Genomic DNA, 17,800 nt, shown 5'->3' on the forward strand with positions numbered 1-17,800 from the left:
CAGGGGGAGGTGGGGGGTGGGGGTGATAAAAATTGTTGATTCTTGGTTACATAATGCTGGTTGGGTTGATGATGTTGTTTTGCCGGGGAGACACCGCACGATTATGGTTTGGGAAAATTGTTGAATGGGAATTTTATTTATCGCTATTTTTATGATTTTGGGCTTTTTTGCGTGCTCCGGGGTAGACTTTCGGCGGAGGAAATTGCTGAAAATAATTCACCACCCCCACATGATTCCCCCCACTACACCCCATCACACCCGCATACTTTTTCCACCCCATCGCGGGGTCACACACTATAAATTTCCTATTGACTCACTTTCACTTTCCTCGTGGCTTTTTGCGCACTATTCAGCCGTTGATTTGAAACGATTTTCCAGATATTTCCTCCAAAAAAAAATTAAATTTTCACTTAAAAATTTACACTGAATCCTCACACAAGGATACGGGGTAGGGAAACCCCAACACTACCACTTTTTTTCGCGGGAAAATTAATCCACCTTAAATCCTTTTAACGTAACTTTTTTTATGGTAAATCCCCACACAGTCCTTTGTGTCCTTCGCGGCTTTAATAAACTTGCGTTCGATTTTTTTTCTCTCGTCTCGGTGCCTTTATTATTCGCAAAGCAATACTAAAAGCAATCTAAATGTGATTTTTTCCTTCCCGAAATTTCAATTGTATGTCCGTTTTTTTGAATTAATTTTCTGTTTAAACAGTGACACACGCGGAAAATGAAGGGAAAAGAAGGGACACAAAATGAGAAAATACCACAAAAACACGACGACGAACACGCAGGAAAAATTTGACGCACACGCACGAACGACAGCAAAAATCTAATGTTTGGGTGCCAGAGAAAGTTTCCTCAGAGTTGGGTTTTTCGGGCGGCCAAAAAGGAGAACAGAACCCGCAGAAGAGAGGGGTGTGTTGCTGTTCCACCCTCGGCCGCACAGCAGCCGCCGCGGCGCCCCTCTTGTGGGTGATTCATGGCATGAAAAAAAAGCCGGAGACGAAATACACGAACAGTAATCGCAGGGTTTTCCATCCCTCCAAACCCATAGTAGGAAAGCATGGTGGATTACAGGGTGAACTTACGCAATGAAATACAACTAATAAAATTAAATGAATCAATATAGGGTAGTTGTGATTCAATAATTTCCGGATCTTTGAATAAATTAGTTTTCTTTTTGATCTTAATTTTTTTTTGCTAAATCTTTTTTTACTTTTACGAATTCTTACCTTTCTTCTACATATCTAGAAGGTAGGACCAGGTAGAGCACTTAATCAGGAAAACATCAATTATTTAAAAAAAAAAACGTCGATAAACGGTCCTATTTTGGGACCAAGAAATCCTTGATATTCAAAGAATTTCTTCTTTTTCAAGGAAATCTTGATACCCAAAAACGAAAGAACTTTTAGATTCAATCGCAAGGAAAGCCCAAAGTTATGAAAGAAAATTCAAAAGTGATACAGATAAAAATTTTCATTTTATTTTCGACTTTTCTTACATTTTTTTAATTAGGTGAAACTTTACGCCTAAAACCGATAAAATAGAACATTCTAGAAGTTCAGGCAGTTAAGGTCTACCGATGTTACATTTAGAGACTTAAAAAAATATTTTTTCAGACTTAAAACTACATGAAGAATAAGAAAAAAAATTCAAACATAGAAAAACAATGTTAAACGTTAGAAGAAAATCGTCAGGTTAAAATAAATGTCAAGATATGTGAAACATTAAAAATGTCAAACAGAGATAAAAGAAACGTCAAAAGTTCGAGATGAAACGTCAAACGCTAGGAATACACAATGACACATAAATCAAACGTTACATAAAAAAAAAAACTTCAAATCATTGAATAAACTTTTGTAAAGAAATGTAGAACGTTAGACACAATAAACGTCATATTTCAGAACTTAACGTTAAAAATGTCAAAAATATTAATTTTATCAAGCTTTCTTTAATTTATTTTAACTTAATTACTGAATTAATTCCTTTAAATTAATTTTTACTACGCCCCACAATAGAGTTAGGTTTATTAAACTTTTAGAGAGGGGTGGAAATGATATGGAAATTAAGGAAATTAAATAATAACGCCACAGAATTTTCCTTTCTATTTCTATTCCTATAGTAATTGCATCTGAAAGAAAGAAAAAGCCATACCTTATTCGATAACTTTCTTTAAAATTACTCTTTTCTGTTTTATGAACTTTAACCCTTTAAGGTTTTTTGGGTCATACGCTGACCCAAACGTGAAACATTTTATTTTTTCAATTATTTATGAATGTAATTGTTTTTCCATGTTACAAATGCATCAAATTCACTCATAAGGGGTCAAAGAAGACGTTCTGAGTGAGAAAAGTCCTCTAAAAAAATACATAGAATAAAAATCGGGATAAAAGAGCGCATGTTTCAATGTTTTTATGTTTCACGTTGGACGTTAAAGGGTTAACTCAATCTTCACTTAAAAATACTAAAATTACGTTGCCAAGTGTTATGAAGAGCGACAGCAATTAAAAAGCTATATTTTCATGCTGATGGAAAAATAAGGCGAAAGAGGAAAAGACAAACAGCGACGAAACATTCGCGAGACATTGATGACTTCCTCCTGCGAGAATCAGGAAGGATTTACAAAGGGACAGGGACGAAGAAGAGTGAATTTATGTATGTTTTGTCGGTGAGGCAGCGCGGGGGAAGAAGCGCAAAATTCACTCACAAACAGCAAATGGAGAGCGAATGTGAAGGAAAAGAAAGTAATTTATTTAAAATTCATCCCCCAACCACCGCGTCATGGCACCCCATTCTTCACGGCGTTGTCAAATTCATTGAGGGATGAATTTGATATGTTCTTATCTTCTTTCGCCCCTTCACTTCCTCTCACCCCCCTCCCTTATGAAGCGCTCTTTGCCGGAAATGAGGCACAACGAGGGACATGGTGGAGGAAAATGAAGAGGGAAAACCTCACGCACACAGTTGAGGGAAGTTTTCCACCCTCTTCCTTTGCATCCACCCCATATTTTCCTTTTTCTGCACTTTCATCCCGCTCTCTCTATTTTCTCACTTTTGCACCCTCAATCGTTTGTTGTGAATTGGGGAAAATCATGCGGGGGTGGCACGCATTTGTTGGGGTAATTCAAAACCCTTCATACGATGAGTCCAAAGTTAAAAGTCATTGAAATTAATATTTTGTAATTTTAAATTTTGTCTCGAAAATTTTTATAAAGTATTAAGAATTTTCAAACGTTGAAAAACAATGTTAAATGCTAGAAAAACCGTCAAATGTTAAAATAAGTGTAAAACTTTAGAAATTTAAATTAAAAATACAAAATAAAAGAAACTTCAAAACTAGTTTATTTTAGTTAAATATTAAATCGGTTATTTCTACAAATTCTACAAAATTTAAGGATATATCCGAAATTTCACAAAAAGGACGCTAAGCTCTGTTTTCTAATATTCACGATGGCTTTAAAGATGGTGGTCAAGCGCATTAACTCAATCATTTCACACATTTCACAGCATAGTTGATTCATTCGATATAGCCATTAATTGCTTAGATAATCGTGTAAAAAACTTAAAGTTTACAGTTCAAATAAGGACATTAAAAGAGCCTTCCTGGGGCTCAGGATTAAATCCAAACTTTATTCACCAACGAACAACTTGAAAACGAAGACGTCTCAGATTTAAATTTCGCGCGCATTTGTCTTTTCAAATTGAGCTTTTCTCGATATCCGCATTATCCAAGAATTCAAAAAAAAATAATGGTTATTTCTGGCTTTCTTGCTCACTCTGCTGGATTTTCTCAATTTTCTTGCATTTCCACATAACTTTTCCCCTCAAAAGCTTTTTTTTAAGCACAAATAGAGCCGGAAAATAGAAAAAAATCACCAGAATTCAACGAGAAAGAAAATCAGAAAATCAAACAGCCCCTGAAATTTTCCGGCACAGCATCCTGCAAATTTGTAAACATTTCGTCGCTTGCGCATTAGCATGTGTCACACAGAAGCCTGAATGGCTGACACAGCTGACGATTTGTGGTGTTCAATCATTTCCTGCTGTGAAATTAATATTACCCATAATTCGAGCGCCTTGTCGTGTTCAGTATGTGAAATGCCTCGTGATAAGCCATATCAAGTGATTCCCGTCAATTCCAACTCATCGCTCAAGTCGTGAATAGAAGAATTTGCTCCTGAATTTAGCGGGAAGTGAAAGTGTGCAATGAATGTGAATTTTGTGATAATTTTGGGGCTCTTGGGGCTCCTGAATGCTGTGCAGGGACGTGGGATACCCTTCCTGAAGCAATCGCAATCCCCGGCGGAGTACAATGGGTTGTACATGAAGACGGACGATGTGCAGGAGTTGATTGGGAAGGAGCAATTCCGGACGGCGGTGTTCCACCAGAATAGGGCATCCTTCGTGGAGTTCTACAATTCCTTCTGTGGCTTCTGCAGACGATTTGCCCCACATTGGATTCAATTGGGCGAGGAGACACGCTCCTGGAGGGATATTGTGGATATTCTCGCCATTGACTGCTCATCGGATGAAAATAGTGAGGTGTGTAGGGATTTTGAAGTGATGTCCTATCCCACAGTGAGGTACTTCCCGGCCAACTATGAGGAGGGTCCCAATCAAATTGGGAAATCCGTCTATCGTCCTGACAGTGAGACCCTCAAGGAAACTTTGATCAACTTCCTCCACACGGATGAACATAAATTGCCATCGTGGCCAGATCTGGATGATGTCACAGCTGACAGTGCAGCTGAATTGTTCACAACAGCCCCGCAGAACATTAAAATCGTCTACGTTGTGCTTGAGAATGTCCAGGAACCCAATAAGAATACAACTGGAGCTCAAGTTATTCTGGATTTGCACAAAATGAAAGAAGCCCTCGTTCGACGAGCATCCTCCCTGGACTTTCTGCATCCCAAATCAGACACGCGCCCAGCTCTATTTGCCATCCATCGCGATGATCTGTCAATTGAGGAGCTTTCTGGGGACAAAGAAGCCACACGGGAAGATCTCCGGAACATGATCATGGCGAATTTGGTGAAAAACAACATTGCCGTTCCACAGACCTCCCCAATCCCCCTTCCGGTCTCAGAGAAAACTCCCGACAGTAGTATTCCGGACTGGATGAAGCACAAGCAAGATCAGGCAATTCAGGATAAAGTAGCCCAAATGAAGGGAGTCGTGTTCCAAGCTGACCTGGAGCAAGCCCTTCGATTCAGCATCTTCCATGAAATCCCACGCTACGGAGACATCCGTGATGATCGTCTCCTGGCACTAAAGCGCTTCCTATCTGTACTCAGTCGATACTTCCCCTTTGGGGAGAATGGAAGGAAATTCCTCAAGGAACTCGAGACATTTGTTGGGCAGAAGGAAGACTCCGTGTCTGGGGAGGAATTTGAGAAGTATGCCAAGAATCTCGAAGAGGCAAACCGTCCGGTGTTCTCCTCAACTAAATTTGTGGGATGCTACAGTGAAGTGGATGGACTACGGAGGTATCCGTGTAGTTTGTGGCTCCTATTTCATCATTTAACAGTGGCAGCTGTGGAGCAGAATGTCTCAACGGATCCACTTGAGGTTCTCCATGCAATGCACGGATACATCAAGCACTTCTTCGGGTGCACTGACTGCAGTAATCACTTCCAGGTAAGATTTATTGTGAAAGAACTATTGTAGGCTTGCTTTTTAGCTGTAATTCGCTTAAAAGTAGGGTTAAAGCTAACCACAGTGAAGTTTTAGTACAAAATCATGCAGATTCAAAATTTAACGGCTAACACCGCGTCCTATTGAGAATTCTAACCTAAATGTTTTAAATTATTTGTTAAATTCGTTAAAAAACCTGCAAAACTAATTTTAGAAACCTTAAAAATGTTAAGAATTTCCCTTTAAATAAATTTTGCAAAATAATTTAATTTATACCAACATTAATTAATGATTAATTCCTTCGATTTATTCCATATTGTTTCCCACTAATTTAATTATTTTTAATTACACGAAACAAGTGATTGAATGTCACGCTCAGTTGTACATACTACATAAATCACACACTTAGCGACCTTTCAACTGATAAGCATGAAGAAAAGATTTTCTAATGTGATTATTAAGTAACTTGTATTGCAGTATTTGTTATATAATTTCCATCCGCACTTTCATTTGTGTCATCAAAACAATTCCCCGAGCAACGCTCTATTAGCATCTTTCAAAATATTTTCTCAATCTCCATTTTTTGTGTGTGTGTGATTAAAAGGAATTTATTATTCCAGATTATTCTGAAATATGTAAGACAATGCCAAGGTCACTCACAAAGAAACATAAATAAATATAAATTTCATTTTTTCTTTAATTTTTTTGTTGGGTTTCATATGAAAGACGATTTCTATGAATAAAATATTGGGGAAAAAAATGAGATAGAAGATGAAAGAATTTGTAAGAAAGTCAATACATCTTATCTGTGTTTTTCAGTCAGTTTGACCTTACCCCTAAATATGCAAAATCATTCCATAATTCACGACCTTTTAATTCAATTTAAGCATATTAAACTATTTAAAGAAAAATAATAAGTTTTAGTTCTTATTCAATTATGTAGTTTGGGAATTTTCCGTTATTATCTGTTTATTCAAGAAGAATTTTAAAAATAAAGGACGTTATGGAAAATAATACTCCAGAGAGAAAATCTGAGAATATAACGTCCTTTTTAGGGAATTTTTCAGCTCTAGAAAATTCTTTAAAAAAGTCCCTCATTTTCAAGCAAATTAAATAAAAATATTACGTTGAGCAAAGAAATAGAGTCAAATAAAAAGATTTCTTAGCAAAGCCTCTGTTCAAATTAACCCTTTCGCGTTCATTAGATCATACACAAACCCAAGAATTTGAATATGTGTTTAAAGAATTTATTTCATTCAAAAGACGCTAAAAATTGTTAAAAAGAACGATTTAGGAATCCAGTTTAATGAGAATTGCTTTTACTGAAGTTATTAAGCCATTTTAACCAAACTATTGCTTTCAAATCAGAAGGTTTTGAAAAATTATTTTTGTAAAATATCAACGTTTGAAGTTTCTTTTCTACTCTGAAAAAAATAGTTTGTAGCGAGTTTCGTCAAAGTTTGTCAAAGGATATTAATTTGGAGGTAAATATGCAATTTAACAAACATAGTTTGTATTTAGAGATTATTGGTTGTAAAATGTTTGTAAATTGAGGAAAAAATACAAAAAAGTACAAACTTTAACAAACATTTTACAATTTTTTGCAAACAAATTTTAATAAATCTGGAATAGCAAACTTTTTACAAACATTACAAACACGTTTGTATGCAGGTTTGTTTATAAAATCAAACATTAACAAACATTTTTGATAAAGTTTGTTAAAAGGTTTGATATTTTAATGCATTAACAAACTTAAACAAACAATTTTGAAAAAGTTTGTTGATGGTTTGTTATTTGGGTACATTTTCATTGGAAATGGAAAAAAATGGACGCCGCTAAAAAAAAGTGCAAAAAAACAGAAAAAATGAATATTTTGTGAAAAATGGAGGTTTCATGAAGAATCTCCAACTTTATCAATTGTGCGTGGAGTTTAGGATTTTTGAAGCAGATAAACCATACTGAAAGGTAAGTTATTTAAAGATAGCCTAAATCGTTTATGGAATAATTCTCGAATTAATCATTCTGTTTATTTGCAGATAATGGAATAACTATGGAATTCCTGAAGAGCGACATCAGTGTGATTTTCATCCACGCAAACATTACGGTGAAATTCTGCCGGGAATAGAGGAAGCAGCAGTACGCCCGAAAACCTCCGGAAGCACCGCAGAACCCCAAACCGTTATAAGTTTTTGTTAAAAATAAATAAAATTGATAATTTTTATTTAAAAGGATGTCTTTTATTTTAAAAGTTACAAAATAAAATAAACAAACATGTAAAAGTTTGCTAAGGTTTGTAAGAAAGGCTGTGGGATTTTTTGTACAATTTTTTACAAACAATAACAAACTTTTACAAACATGGGTTGTTTATTTTGAAATAACAAACTTGGAGATTAAAAAGTAATCTCCTTTGACAAAAAAGGGCTTTGACTCCTTTTCACTTCCATGTTTGTTAAAAAATGTATGGGAGTTACAAACTTTGACAAACTCAAATACAAACTATTTTTTTCAGAGTAGTCTTTGTTATTTATTTTTTAACATTAGCAATCTCTTTTCTAACGATTATTCTTTTTTCCAACAATTTGACGTTTAATTCCTAACGCTTCATGTTTATTCTAACGTTTAACGTTTGTTTTTAAAGTTTTCATTTTTCTTTTGAAGGTTTTTCGTTAGTTTTCTAATGTTTGGCAATATTTTTTTAACATGTAACTTTCTTCAGCATTTGACGTTTCCTTCCTAACGATTGACTCTTCTAACGTTCAAAGATTCTTTTCCAACTTTATTTTCTAAATAGTAAAACCGAAACTTTTACGGTGGTAAGAAAACCAAACACCATCCCTGGTTTCTATGTTCCAAGAGGACGCGAAAGGGTTAATTTTACACCTAAACTCCCCCCTTTGGACGAGCATAAGCGAATAAAAACACTTTATTCGATTTTAGCAACCAATCAAAAAGAGCTTGGAAATTCTGATTCTTCTTATTATTCTTTTACATTTCACTTAAAAAATAATTGTTTTTAAAAGTTAAATAAACTTTTGAGCCATCCTGTATTTGAATTAAATTCTACGATCGATAAACTTCTAACTTCTTTGAAAGAATAAGAAATAAATGTACTGTACATAATTTGAATCTTCCCATAAAATTGCTGATAAAATTAATAAATATTTTTTTCAATAAAGAGCATCCAATACAAGACAAGGGTCACGTAACTCTGACTTGAGTACAAAGTCTTTAAATTCAAAGACATTACAACGCACTCAGCATAATTTCAGTTTACGTGACTACATTTGACTATATTTGCAGAAGATTTTAGCACGGATTGCAAGTATTTTGGAAGAGCCAAATTGTTGTTTTTTGAACGTGAAAATGCGCACAGAGGTTGATGTCTACCGGGTTTAGATAAGAAGTTCTTGGAACTGAGATTCGTAGTTGTTGTTTTATTTAGAATATTTTTATAAAGAAAAAGAAATTCATAGAAAATCATATAATTAATAGATTATTTTATCTTTTCTTAGAACCTGTAAGTGTCAAAATCTTACAACAAATTTCAAGTTATAAGGGAAAAGAAGAAAAGTAAAAATTTTTATCAGAATCAAGCACTAAGTCCTGAAAGATCTAAAATATCTGAATTCCCTTAAGAAATTAAAAGACTTTAAAAAAACAGAATTTATTCTTTTTCAATATAACTAAAAGAACTAAGATTGAAGAGTTTATAGGGAGAAGAAGGAATTTATTAATTTTCAAGTCGATAATCAACCCCAACTAATTTGAAAAGCCAAAAAGTTCTTAGAAGTCTAAATAAATTGTTCTTCTAGAAGTTTTACAAAGTTGTCTTTATCAGAAAAATGAAAGATTTCGATTAGAATTGATTCTTCAGCTCATTGATCAAGTTCTACAATCAAGTAGAACATCACTACTTCGACAAATGACCGCTAGGAACGCTAAATCTCTTAGCCAAGACACATTTCGCCTTATTAAATTTTCAATTGGCTACAAATTCTTCATTAATTAAATTGTATAGGAATTTTATTTTATGAAACGTTTCTTTTCAATCGGGAGGAAAGAATATGCGGCTTTTATGCTTTCCAGCAACGTTTCGACAAAACTTTTCAACAAATTCAACAGTTTGTTAAGCCAAATTCATTTGGGACTGTATTCTACATATATAGGAGTGAAAAACTTCCGAAGGTTAGAAAGAAACGTGAAAATCAGGAAAATCTTGCGGGAGTTTATCACGGGTGTATTCTTTTTCTTAGAAGTTTTAAGCTCCTATGAAGTTTTCCCGGCTTTTCCCCTTCAAAAAGCCTTCGGGAGTGTATCACGGGAGTTTTTCACTTTTAGAGCAATAGCAATTAATAGCGATTAATTTAGCAAAAAATTAATCTAATCTAGAGAATACAACCCCTGGGCATGAATTCTCTAAGAGTGAAAAACTCCCGTGATAAACTCCTGAAGGTTTTAGCGCTTTAAATGAAATGTGAAAACCGGGAAAATCTTACGGGAGTTTATTACCAATGCATTATTTTGTTTTCCTCACTTTTTCCCGGAAAAAGCCTTCGGGAGTTTATCACGAGAGTTTTTCACAGTTAGATAATTCAGCCCCTGGAATTTTTTCTAACTCTACATTTCGCTCTGTACAGGAAATGGCCAGGAAGAAACGCTTGTTCTCAGTGGCAAGTCAGGACAATGCAATCCTGTGGCTGTGGTCAGCCCACAATGAGGTCAATCGACGCCTCGCGGGTGACGCAACAGAGGATCCTGCTCATCCCAAAGTTCAATTTCCCAGTGCAGCTGAGTGCCCACAGTGTCGACGAGGGGACAATGCATCCCACAATGATGGCAGTGAGATTCCGTGGGATCGCACGGAGGTCCTCTTCTTCCTGCGACGCATTCACAGTGTACAGAACATCAGTCGCCTCGGGGTTGACGATGAGTCCGCCCTGCCGGCCACGTTGGATGTTCTACGTGCCAAACGATATGTGAGTAATGTTTTTTCGGACATTGACATGCGAATGGGGCTGCTACTCTACGGCTTCTGCATCTGCATGCTCCTTGCGGCTGTGCGGTTATTCCTCAAGCGCGGCTACAGGAAAAAGATGTACATTCACGACCTCCTTGGTAAGGTCTAACCACACACACACGCGCGCGCGCCGGGAATGCATTCAATTTGTGCGACATTCGCATCTCATGTGAGGTCAAATGGATTAACCACATGTGAAGCTCTGATTGAAACACTATTTTTCCATTTGAGCCATTTCCTCCATCATTTGTTGTTATATTATGTATGTATGTGTTTTGTGCCCTCAACAGGCCCCCCATAGGATGTTTGGCCAAGAGGTTTTGTGTGTAAAACGGACCAAATTAATGGCACGTTTTACAACTTAATCACCATTGGGGGGCACTAACTCATACGATAATGGAGCAATTTAGCTCCTTCTAATTCAATTTCCATAAATCACAAATTCAGATCATCTATCAGCGATAATTTCTTATCATGTTAATACTAAACGATTTTAGGCTATCAAGTGTACAAGACTTTTAGCCAAGAAAAAAAAGTTACAACGCAGAAAAAACATTTGATCTCCTCAAATCATTCCTCTGAATAGCATCCAATTTGAGCAACATACTGATCCAATTCGTTATCAACGCGATAAAAATAGCGTAATTTGTACATAATTCATGAAAATGAAATTCACGGCATGAGGGTTACTTCAAGGTTAATTCTTTGAGATGATGGAAAAAATGTCAATTTAGCGGTTTGTTGCCTCCATTTGGCCTCCCACCCCCCCAAAAACTAAAAGGACTTATTAAATTTGTTTATAAAGACGTTACGTTTTAGTCAAATCTTCTTTACCGTCAAATAGATGCTTCATTGTTAATGGAAAAATTCCACATTAGACTATGAGAAGCCCAATCAAAAGGTGCTTTCATTGTTTTTTTTTCTTAAATTATTATTTTTTTTATTGAAAGAAATTAAAAAGAAATTAAGTTTGTAAAGAAATGTTTGGAAAAAAAAATTATCCAATTTAGAATTTATTAGAAAATAAATTTATTTTAATTGAAAATCTGATAAATTACTACTTAGAAAAAGAATATCAAGGAAAGAATAAGACTGTGCAACAAAATTATTAGTCACAATGATTGAAATATTTGGCAGCATGAATTTTAAGACATTTTGAATAAAATTCAAGGCCTTAGAATAAAGCTTTAAAAATGTACTGGTAATCTGACCAAGCTTACGAGAGCTGTGTTTCTTTCAGTGTACCAATTTTGTGAGAGCAAACTAGAGCGTAAATTAATTTAAATACGCGCAAAGTCGGGAAAAGTTGAAAAGTCATCCCCCAAGAAATCTTTAAAACGCCGTATCTCGGGAACGGCTCCATAGATTTTCGAGTTTGAGCTATCGTTGGAAAGGTCTTAACCTCAACTATAACATATTAAAATATGAAGTAAATCGATAATGGCATTTTCGAAATATTCCAGTTCGAAATTTTCGAAAATTTTGATTTTGACTTTAGCGCCTCTCGCGGTCATTTCTCGAAGTTGCAATGTTCTAGACATTTGTAAGGTTTCACGAAACCTTTCATTTGTGCTTGAGTTGATCAAGATTGGACTTGTAGAACTCGAGATATGACATGTCAAAGTTGGAACTCGATATTTTCAAAATGGCGTCATAAATTTTTTTAATTTTTTTTTTTATAAATAGATGTTATAGTAGGCTATAATATATCAAAAAATGAAGCAAATCGATAATGGCGTTTTCGAGATATTCATCGAAAACTCATCGAAAATTTTGTTTTTGATTTTTGGCCCCCTAGCGGTCACTTTTGAAACTTCGGATGTTCTGGAGAGTTGTAGGGTTTATTGAGAGCTTTCATTTGAGCCCGGGTTGATCAAAATCGGTCAAGCGTTTTCGAGTTATGGTCGATTTTCGATGAAAAATTATGGCGGCCATATTGACAAAACGGCTTGACCGATTTTCGAAAATGAGGTATCGTTGGAAAGGTATTGATGACCCCTACAACATATAAAAATTTCAGATTTTTAGCTATTACAGGGGCTGAGATATAGCGAAAACAAAATTTTGAGGATATTCAAAATGGCGGACGGGGGGGGGGGGTGGGGGGGTGGATTTAACCTCATAATCGGACGTCTTCCAGTCGATATTTAAACTTTGCCGTTTACCGCAAGTCTCTATCTATTACCGTTCTCTTGCAATTTAACGTTGTACTACGGACGGCCGGACGGACGGACGGCCGGCCGGAAAAAAAATTTTTTTGGCGCATACGTTTTTTGGAATGTAGGGACCCTAATTCGTGCTCATCCCAAGTTTGAACCCGATCTGACGACTTTCGATTTTGCTCGGTACACAAAAGCTGTGTCTGAAAGAAACACAGCTAAAATGCTAATAAAGAAATTCAAAAGGGTTATTACGTAGAAAAATTAAGAAAATAAAAGGAGTCCATTCACTCTTGAGCTATGGTCATATGAAACTAATCAATGGGTCGATTCTATCAAAAATTTTTATCTTCTTTTCTTAAAATTTAGGAACTGCAGGATTTCGAGTATTCTATGAGAAATATTTTAAATATTTCAACAAATTGTTTCTTTCTTTCATCTATTTCTGACATTTGTCGTATTTAATTTTTTTAGGTTTTTTTATGGAATCTTTTTGGTTATTTCTTTTCTAAATTAAATATCTTATACAGGAAAAAATCATTCATTTTCGTTCAATGGAATAGATTTTAGAAGGGATCAAAATCAATATTTATGTTTTGTAAAATGGCGCCATGTTTTTTTTTATTTGTTCAAGCAAACTTGAGTATTATTTTCATCTAAATCTACTGTAGGGGAGACCGGGGCTAATAAAGTCACTTAAGGGTTTGGAACAAGCCTAAAATATCATATTTCCTAGCTAGATAGAACAAATTGATCTGAGAAAGAGTTGTAGGGCAGTAAATTTCCTAAAGAAATGAGCTATACATTTCGCTTTATCTGTTTGGGAAATATGATATTTTGAGCTTTTACTAAACCCTTAAGTGACTTTTTTAACCCCGCTCTCCCCTACCGATTTTGATAAAAAATTGTGAAAATCATTTCTAAAGAATAAAGAAAATTAGGGAATAGATTTTGTTTAAATTGGAATAATTTTCTTTGACTTATTGAGCAGAGCAATCTTTAAAAAAAATAAACTTACCTTCAGGATATCTTAAAAACTGAAAGACCTGAAAATTCCCGGTTAAAACCTAAACACTTCTACGGTTAAGAGCTATCATCCCTGAAAGTTTCTTTCCAATCGGCCAACAAATTCTAGGAAAAAAAGAAATGTATTAAAAAAAACATTCTAAAAGAATGCTAAGAAAGCAAATCTTTTGTTTTCCTTTTTAACTGCCAAAATCTTATAACTTTGAGAAGGGTTTTTTAGGTGACTCTTAAGTCTCTTAAACGATGGTTCAGAAACATTTTTCAGTCTTTTTCCTATCCTAAAAATTCCTTTTGCAAAAGAAAATTATTTTCAAAGAAAAATAAAAAATAATTAGTCAGTGAATAAACTCCTTTTTGGACAAAATTTTTTTTTTCAATTATTGGTTACCTTTAGTTAAGGAACTGATCGGTTCTTCTAATTTAATATACGAAAAACTTGCAAAACACATCAACTTACATCCTTCAGTAAAAATTTTGTTGCACAGTGTTATATCTTTTTTTTTGTCTTAAAAACTCTCTCTCTAGTTTAAAAGTTTTAAGTCATTCAATTCCCATAAAAAATCTACTTATTTGTTTTTTTTTTCCTAAAAATAATTCTCAAATGATTCATTAGTCTGGAACAAATGATATTGTATAAAAAAATTATAAAAATAAAAATCATAGAAATATTTATAAATTAGTAAAAACCTTTTTTTTTGTATAAAATTGTCGTGACATAAATGATTAATTAAATAATGATTGTTTCCAAGTTTGTTGATTTTTCTTTTAATTTTCATTCGTGAAAGGAAAACAAGTTGTGTAAGTATTTTTATCAATTTATATTTCACTCGTAAAATTCAATACAATTTTCTTTTTTTTTTTGTTTGAATAAAATGCACCCACAGACAGAAGAATTTTCATTTGAGACGATTTAAAACCACAAAAGTGTGTGAGTTTTGATGATTCTGGTAAATCCACGTAGTTTTTTTTTTATCTTGTTTGGAGAAATACATCAATTTCTTTTTTTTTTTACATTAAATGTGGATGAAAAAGTAGGAAAAATGCATAGAAAAAGCATAAATGAAGGTTGTGAGTTTATCGACTTCTACAGCCAAGTTTTTTTTTTGTGTAAATATTGCACTTTTTTCTTGAATATTTCTTTTTCCGCAATTTTGTGACCTTTAAGCGGAAATTTGTGCAGCAAAGAATTTATTTTTGTAGCAAATTTAGCGATATTTTCTTCAGCTTAAGCTGTGATTGAATTGAAAGCAAATATATAGTAAAACTTTAATGGAAAAATTGTATTCAATTTATCGATAGAATGAAGTGATTTGTGAGGAAAATTATGCAAATATCATCACTCATTTTTCAGTGACAACTAAAGTTACGACCACGAAGAAGTTCATCATCATCATTTTATTCACATTTGCATTTTATTTTCTTTTAATTTATTTTTGTATTATTCTTACTTTTGTTCTTTGAGTTTTGTAAATAAATAACAGATTTCTTCTATTTTATCCGTTTTAGCATGTTTAAGAATTTTTATCTTATTATTTCAAATTATTAGTTAATCTCTTGATTAATCTTTGCTACAATTCTTGAAAGAAAAGATTAATAATTAAATTACCTGCATGTGAATTATTTATTAGAAGAAAATTCAAACCGAATTATCAAAGAAAGAAAAAAATAAACATTTAATAAATTTTTTTTTTATTCTTTCAGATTCATCGATTCAATTAGAAAACAACTTTCAAATGTTTTTTTTTTGTTGCAAATTTGGGAAATAAAGAAAAAATGAAAAAGAATTTCCATATTTTACTCTTATAAATTTTGCAAATAAAGGTAAAGCAATAATTAAAGATAATTTCTCTAACTTAAAGACAAGATCAGAGATTATTCTTGGAGACAATTTTCTTCCCTAAAATCTTTCTAGAAGCCTTTTTGTTCTGAAATTGTCATAAAATATCCGTCAAAGTAATTTCTCTCAAGGTAAATTCATCAATTTCTCTCATTTTACCTGATCTTTTAACTGATCAACTTCAATTGTTTTGAGTGATTTTTTCTTGATTTTTTAACTGATTAACTAGAGTTGTTTTAAGTGCAAGATTTCTGTTCTAATAATCAGTTAAAAGAAGAAAAATTAATCGGATAAAAGAACAAGAATAAAATCGTAAATGTACTGGTAAGCTGACCAAGCTTACGAGAGCTGTGTTTCTTTCAGTGTACCAATTTTGTGAGAGCAAATTAGAACGCGAATTTGTATAAATACATGCAAAATCGGGAAAAGTTGAAAAGTCATCCCCCAAGAAATCTTTAAAATGCCATATCTCGGGAACGGCTCCATAGATTTTCGAGTTTGAGCTATCGTTGGAAAGGTCTTAACCTCAACTATAATATATTAAAATATGAAGTAAATCGATAATGGCATTTTCGAAATATTCGAGTTCGAAATTTTCGAAAATTTTGATTTTGACTTTAGCGCCTCTCGCGGCCATTTCTCGAACTTGCAATGTTCTAGACATTTGTAGGGCTTCACGAAACCTTTCATTTGCACGTGAGTTGATCAAAATCCGACTTGTAGAACCCGAGATATGACATGCCAACTTTGGAAGGCTATATCTCGAGAACGGCGACATAGATTTTCTTCATTTTTGGCGTGGAGCTAGATAATATGGTCAGCTATAACATATCAAAAAATGAAGCAAATCGATAATGGCGTTTTCGAGATATTCATCGAAAACTAATCGAAAATTTTGTTTTTGATTTTTGGCCCTCTAGCGGTCACTTTTGAAACTTCTGATGTTCTAGAGAGTTGTAGGGTTTGTTGAGATCTTTCATTTGACCCTGGGTTGATCAAAATCGGTCAAGCCGTTTTCGAGTTATGGTCGATTTTCGATGAAAAATTGTGGCGGCCATATTGACTAAACGGCTTGACCGATTTTCGAAAATGAAGCATCATTGGAAAGCTATTGATGGCCCCTACAACATATCAAAATTTCAGCCCTCTAGCTATAATAGGGGCTGAGATATAGGCAAAACAAAATTTTGGGGTTATTCAAAATGGCGGACGGGGGGGTGGGGGGTAAAATTTGACATCATAATCGGATGTCTTCCAGTCGATATTTAAACTTTGCCGTTTACCGCAAGTCTCTATCTATCACCGTTCTCTCGCAATTTAGCGTTGTACTCCGGCCGGACGGCCGGACGGACGGCCGGAAAAAAAAATTTTTGGCGCATACGTTTTTTGGAATGTGGGGACCCTAATTCGTGCTCATCCCAAGTTTGAGCCCGATCTGACGACTTTCGATTTTGCTCGGTACACAAAAGCTGTGTCTGAAAGAAACACAGCTAAAATAACAAATTATTCAGTTAAAAGAAGAGATGGAAAAGATAAAAATTAATTAAAAGAACTAAAGTTAATCGGACAAAAGGACAATAAGAAAATCGTGAAAAGAAACAGAGATTAATCTGTTAAAAGTTCATTATGAATTAGTAAATTATCATTCTGACTAATTAACTTTCGTTCTTTGCAATGGAATATTTTCTTATTTTTTAACGGAATAACTTCAGTTCTTTTAACTGAATATTTATGTTTTTTTTTACCGATTTATTGTTCTTTTGTCTGATTAACTTTGTTTCTTTTGGCTGATTATCTTCTATTGTCTTTACTAAATAAATTTCATTCTTTAAACAGGATTAATTTCTGCTCTTTTGTCCGATTAACATCAGTTATTTTCAAATAATTTATTTCTTAACTTTGAAGTGATAAACGTCTGTTCCTCTAACTTGCTAACTTCTATTCTTTTAACTTTGACTGATTAACTTAAGTTTTTTTAATTGGCCAACTTCAGTTGTTTTGAGTGACTTATTCTTGATTTTTTTAACTGACTAATTAGAGTTGTTCTGACTGAAAAATTCCTACTTTATTAACTCATTAATTTCTAAACTCTTAACCTGCTTTTTAAACTGAAATATTAAT

General features: G+C 33.9%; 1 protein-coding gene across 2 annotated transcripts; it reads left to right on the forward strand.

Moving 5' to 3' along the window:
• Positions 1-3,983: 3,983 nt before the first annotated feature.
• LOC129792910 (sulfhydryl oxidase 2) lies at positions 3,984-15,626 on the forward strand. Of its 2 annotated transcripts, XM_055832323.1 has the most exons (3): positions 3,990-5,643; positions 10,278-10,616; positions 15,544-15,626. In XM_055832323.1, exons 1-3 carry the CDS (start codon positions 4,210-4,212, stop codon positions 15,559-15,561), a joined length of 1,791 nt encoding a protein of 596 aa, XP_055688298.1. In that variant the 5' UTR covers positions 3,990-4,209; the 3' UTR covers positions 15,562-15,626. The 2 variants fall into 2 exon arrangements, with proteins under 2 accessions (XP_055688297.1, XP_055688298.1); XM_055832322.1 differs by lacking the exon at positions 15,544-15,626 and having other exon boundaries at positions 3,984-5,643; positions 10,278-11,727.
• The last annotated feature ends 2,174 nt before the right edge of the window (positions 15,627-17,800 follow it).

This window comes from Lutzomyia longipalpis, chromosome 3 (genome assembly GCF_024334085.1).
Source record: "Lutzomyia longipalpis isolate SR_M1_2022 chromosome 3, ASM2433408v1".
NCBI lineage: Eukaryota > Metazoa > Arthropoda > Insecta > Diptera > Psychodidae > Lutzomyia > Lutzomyia longipalpis.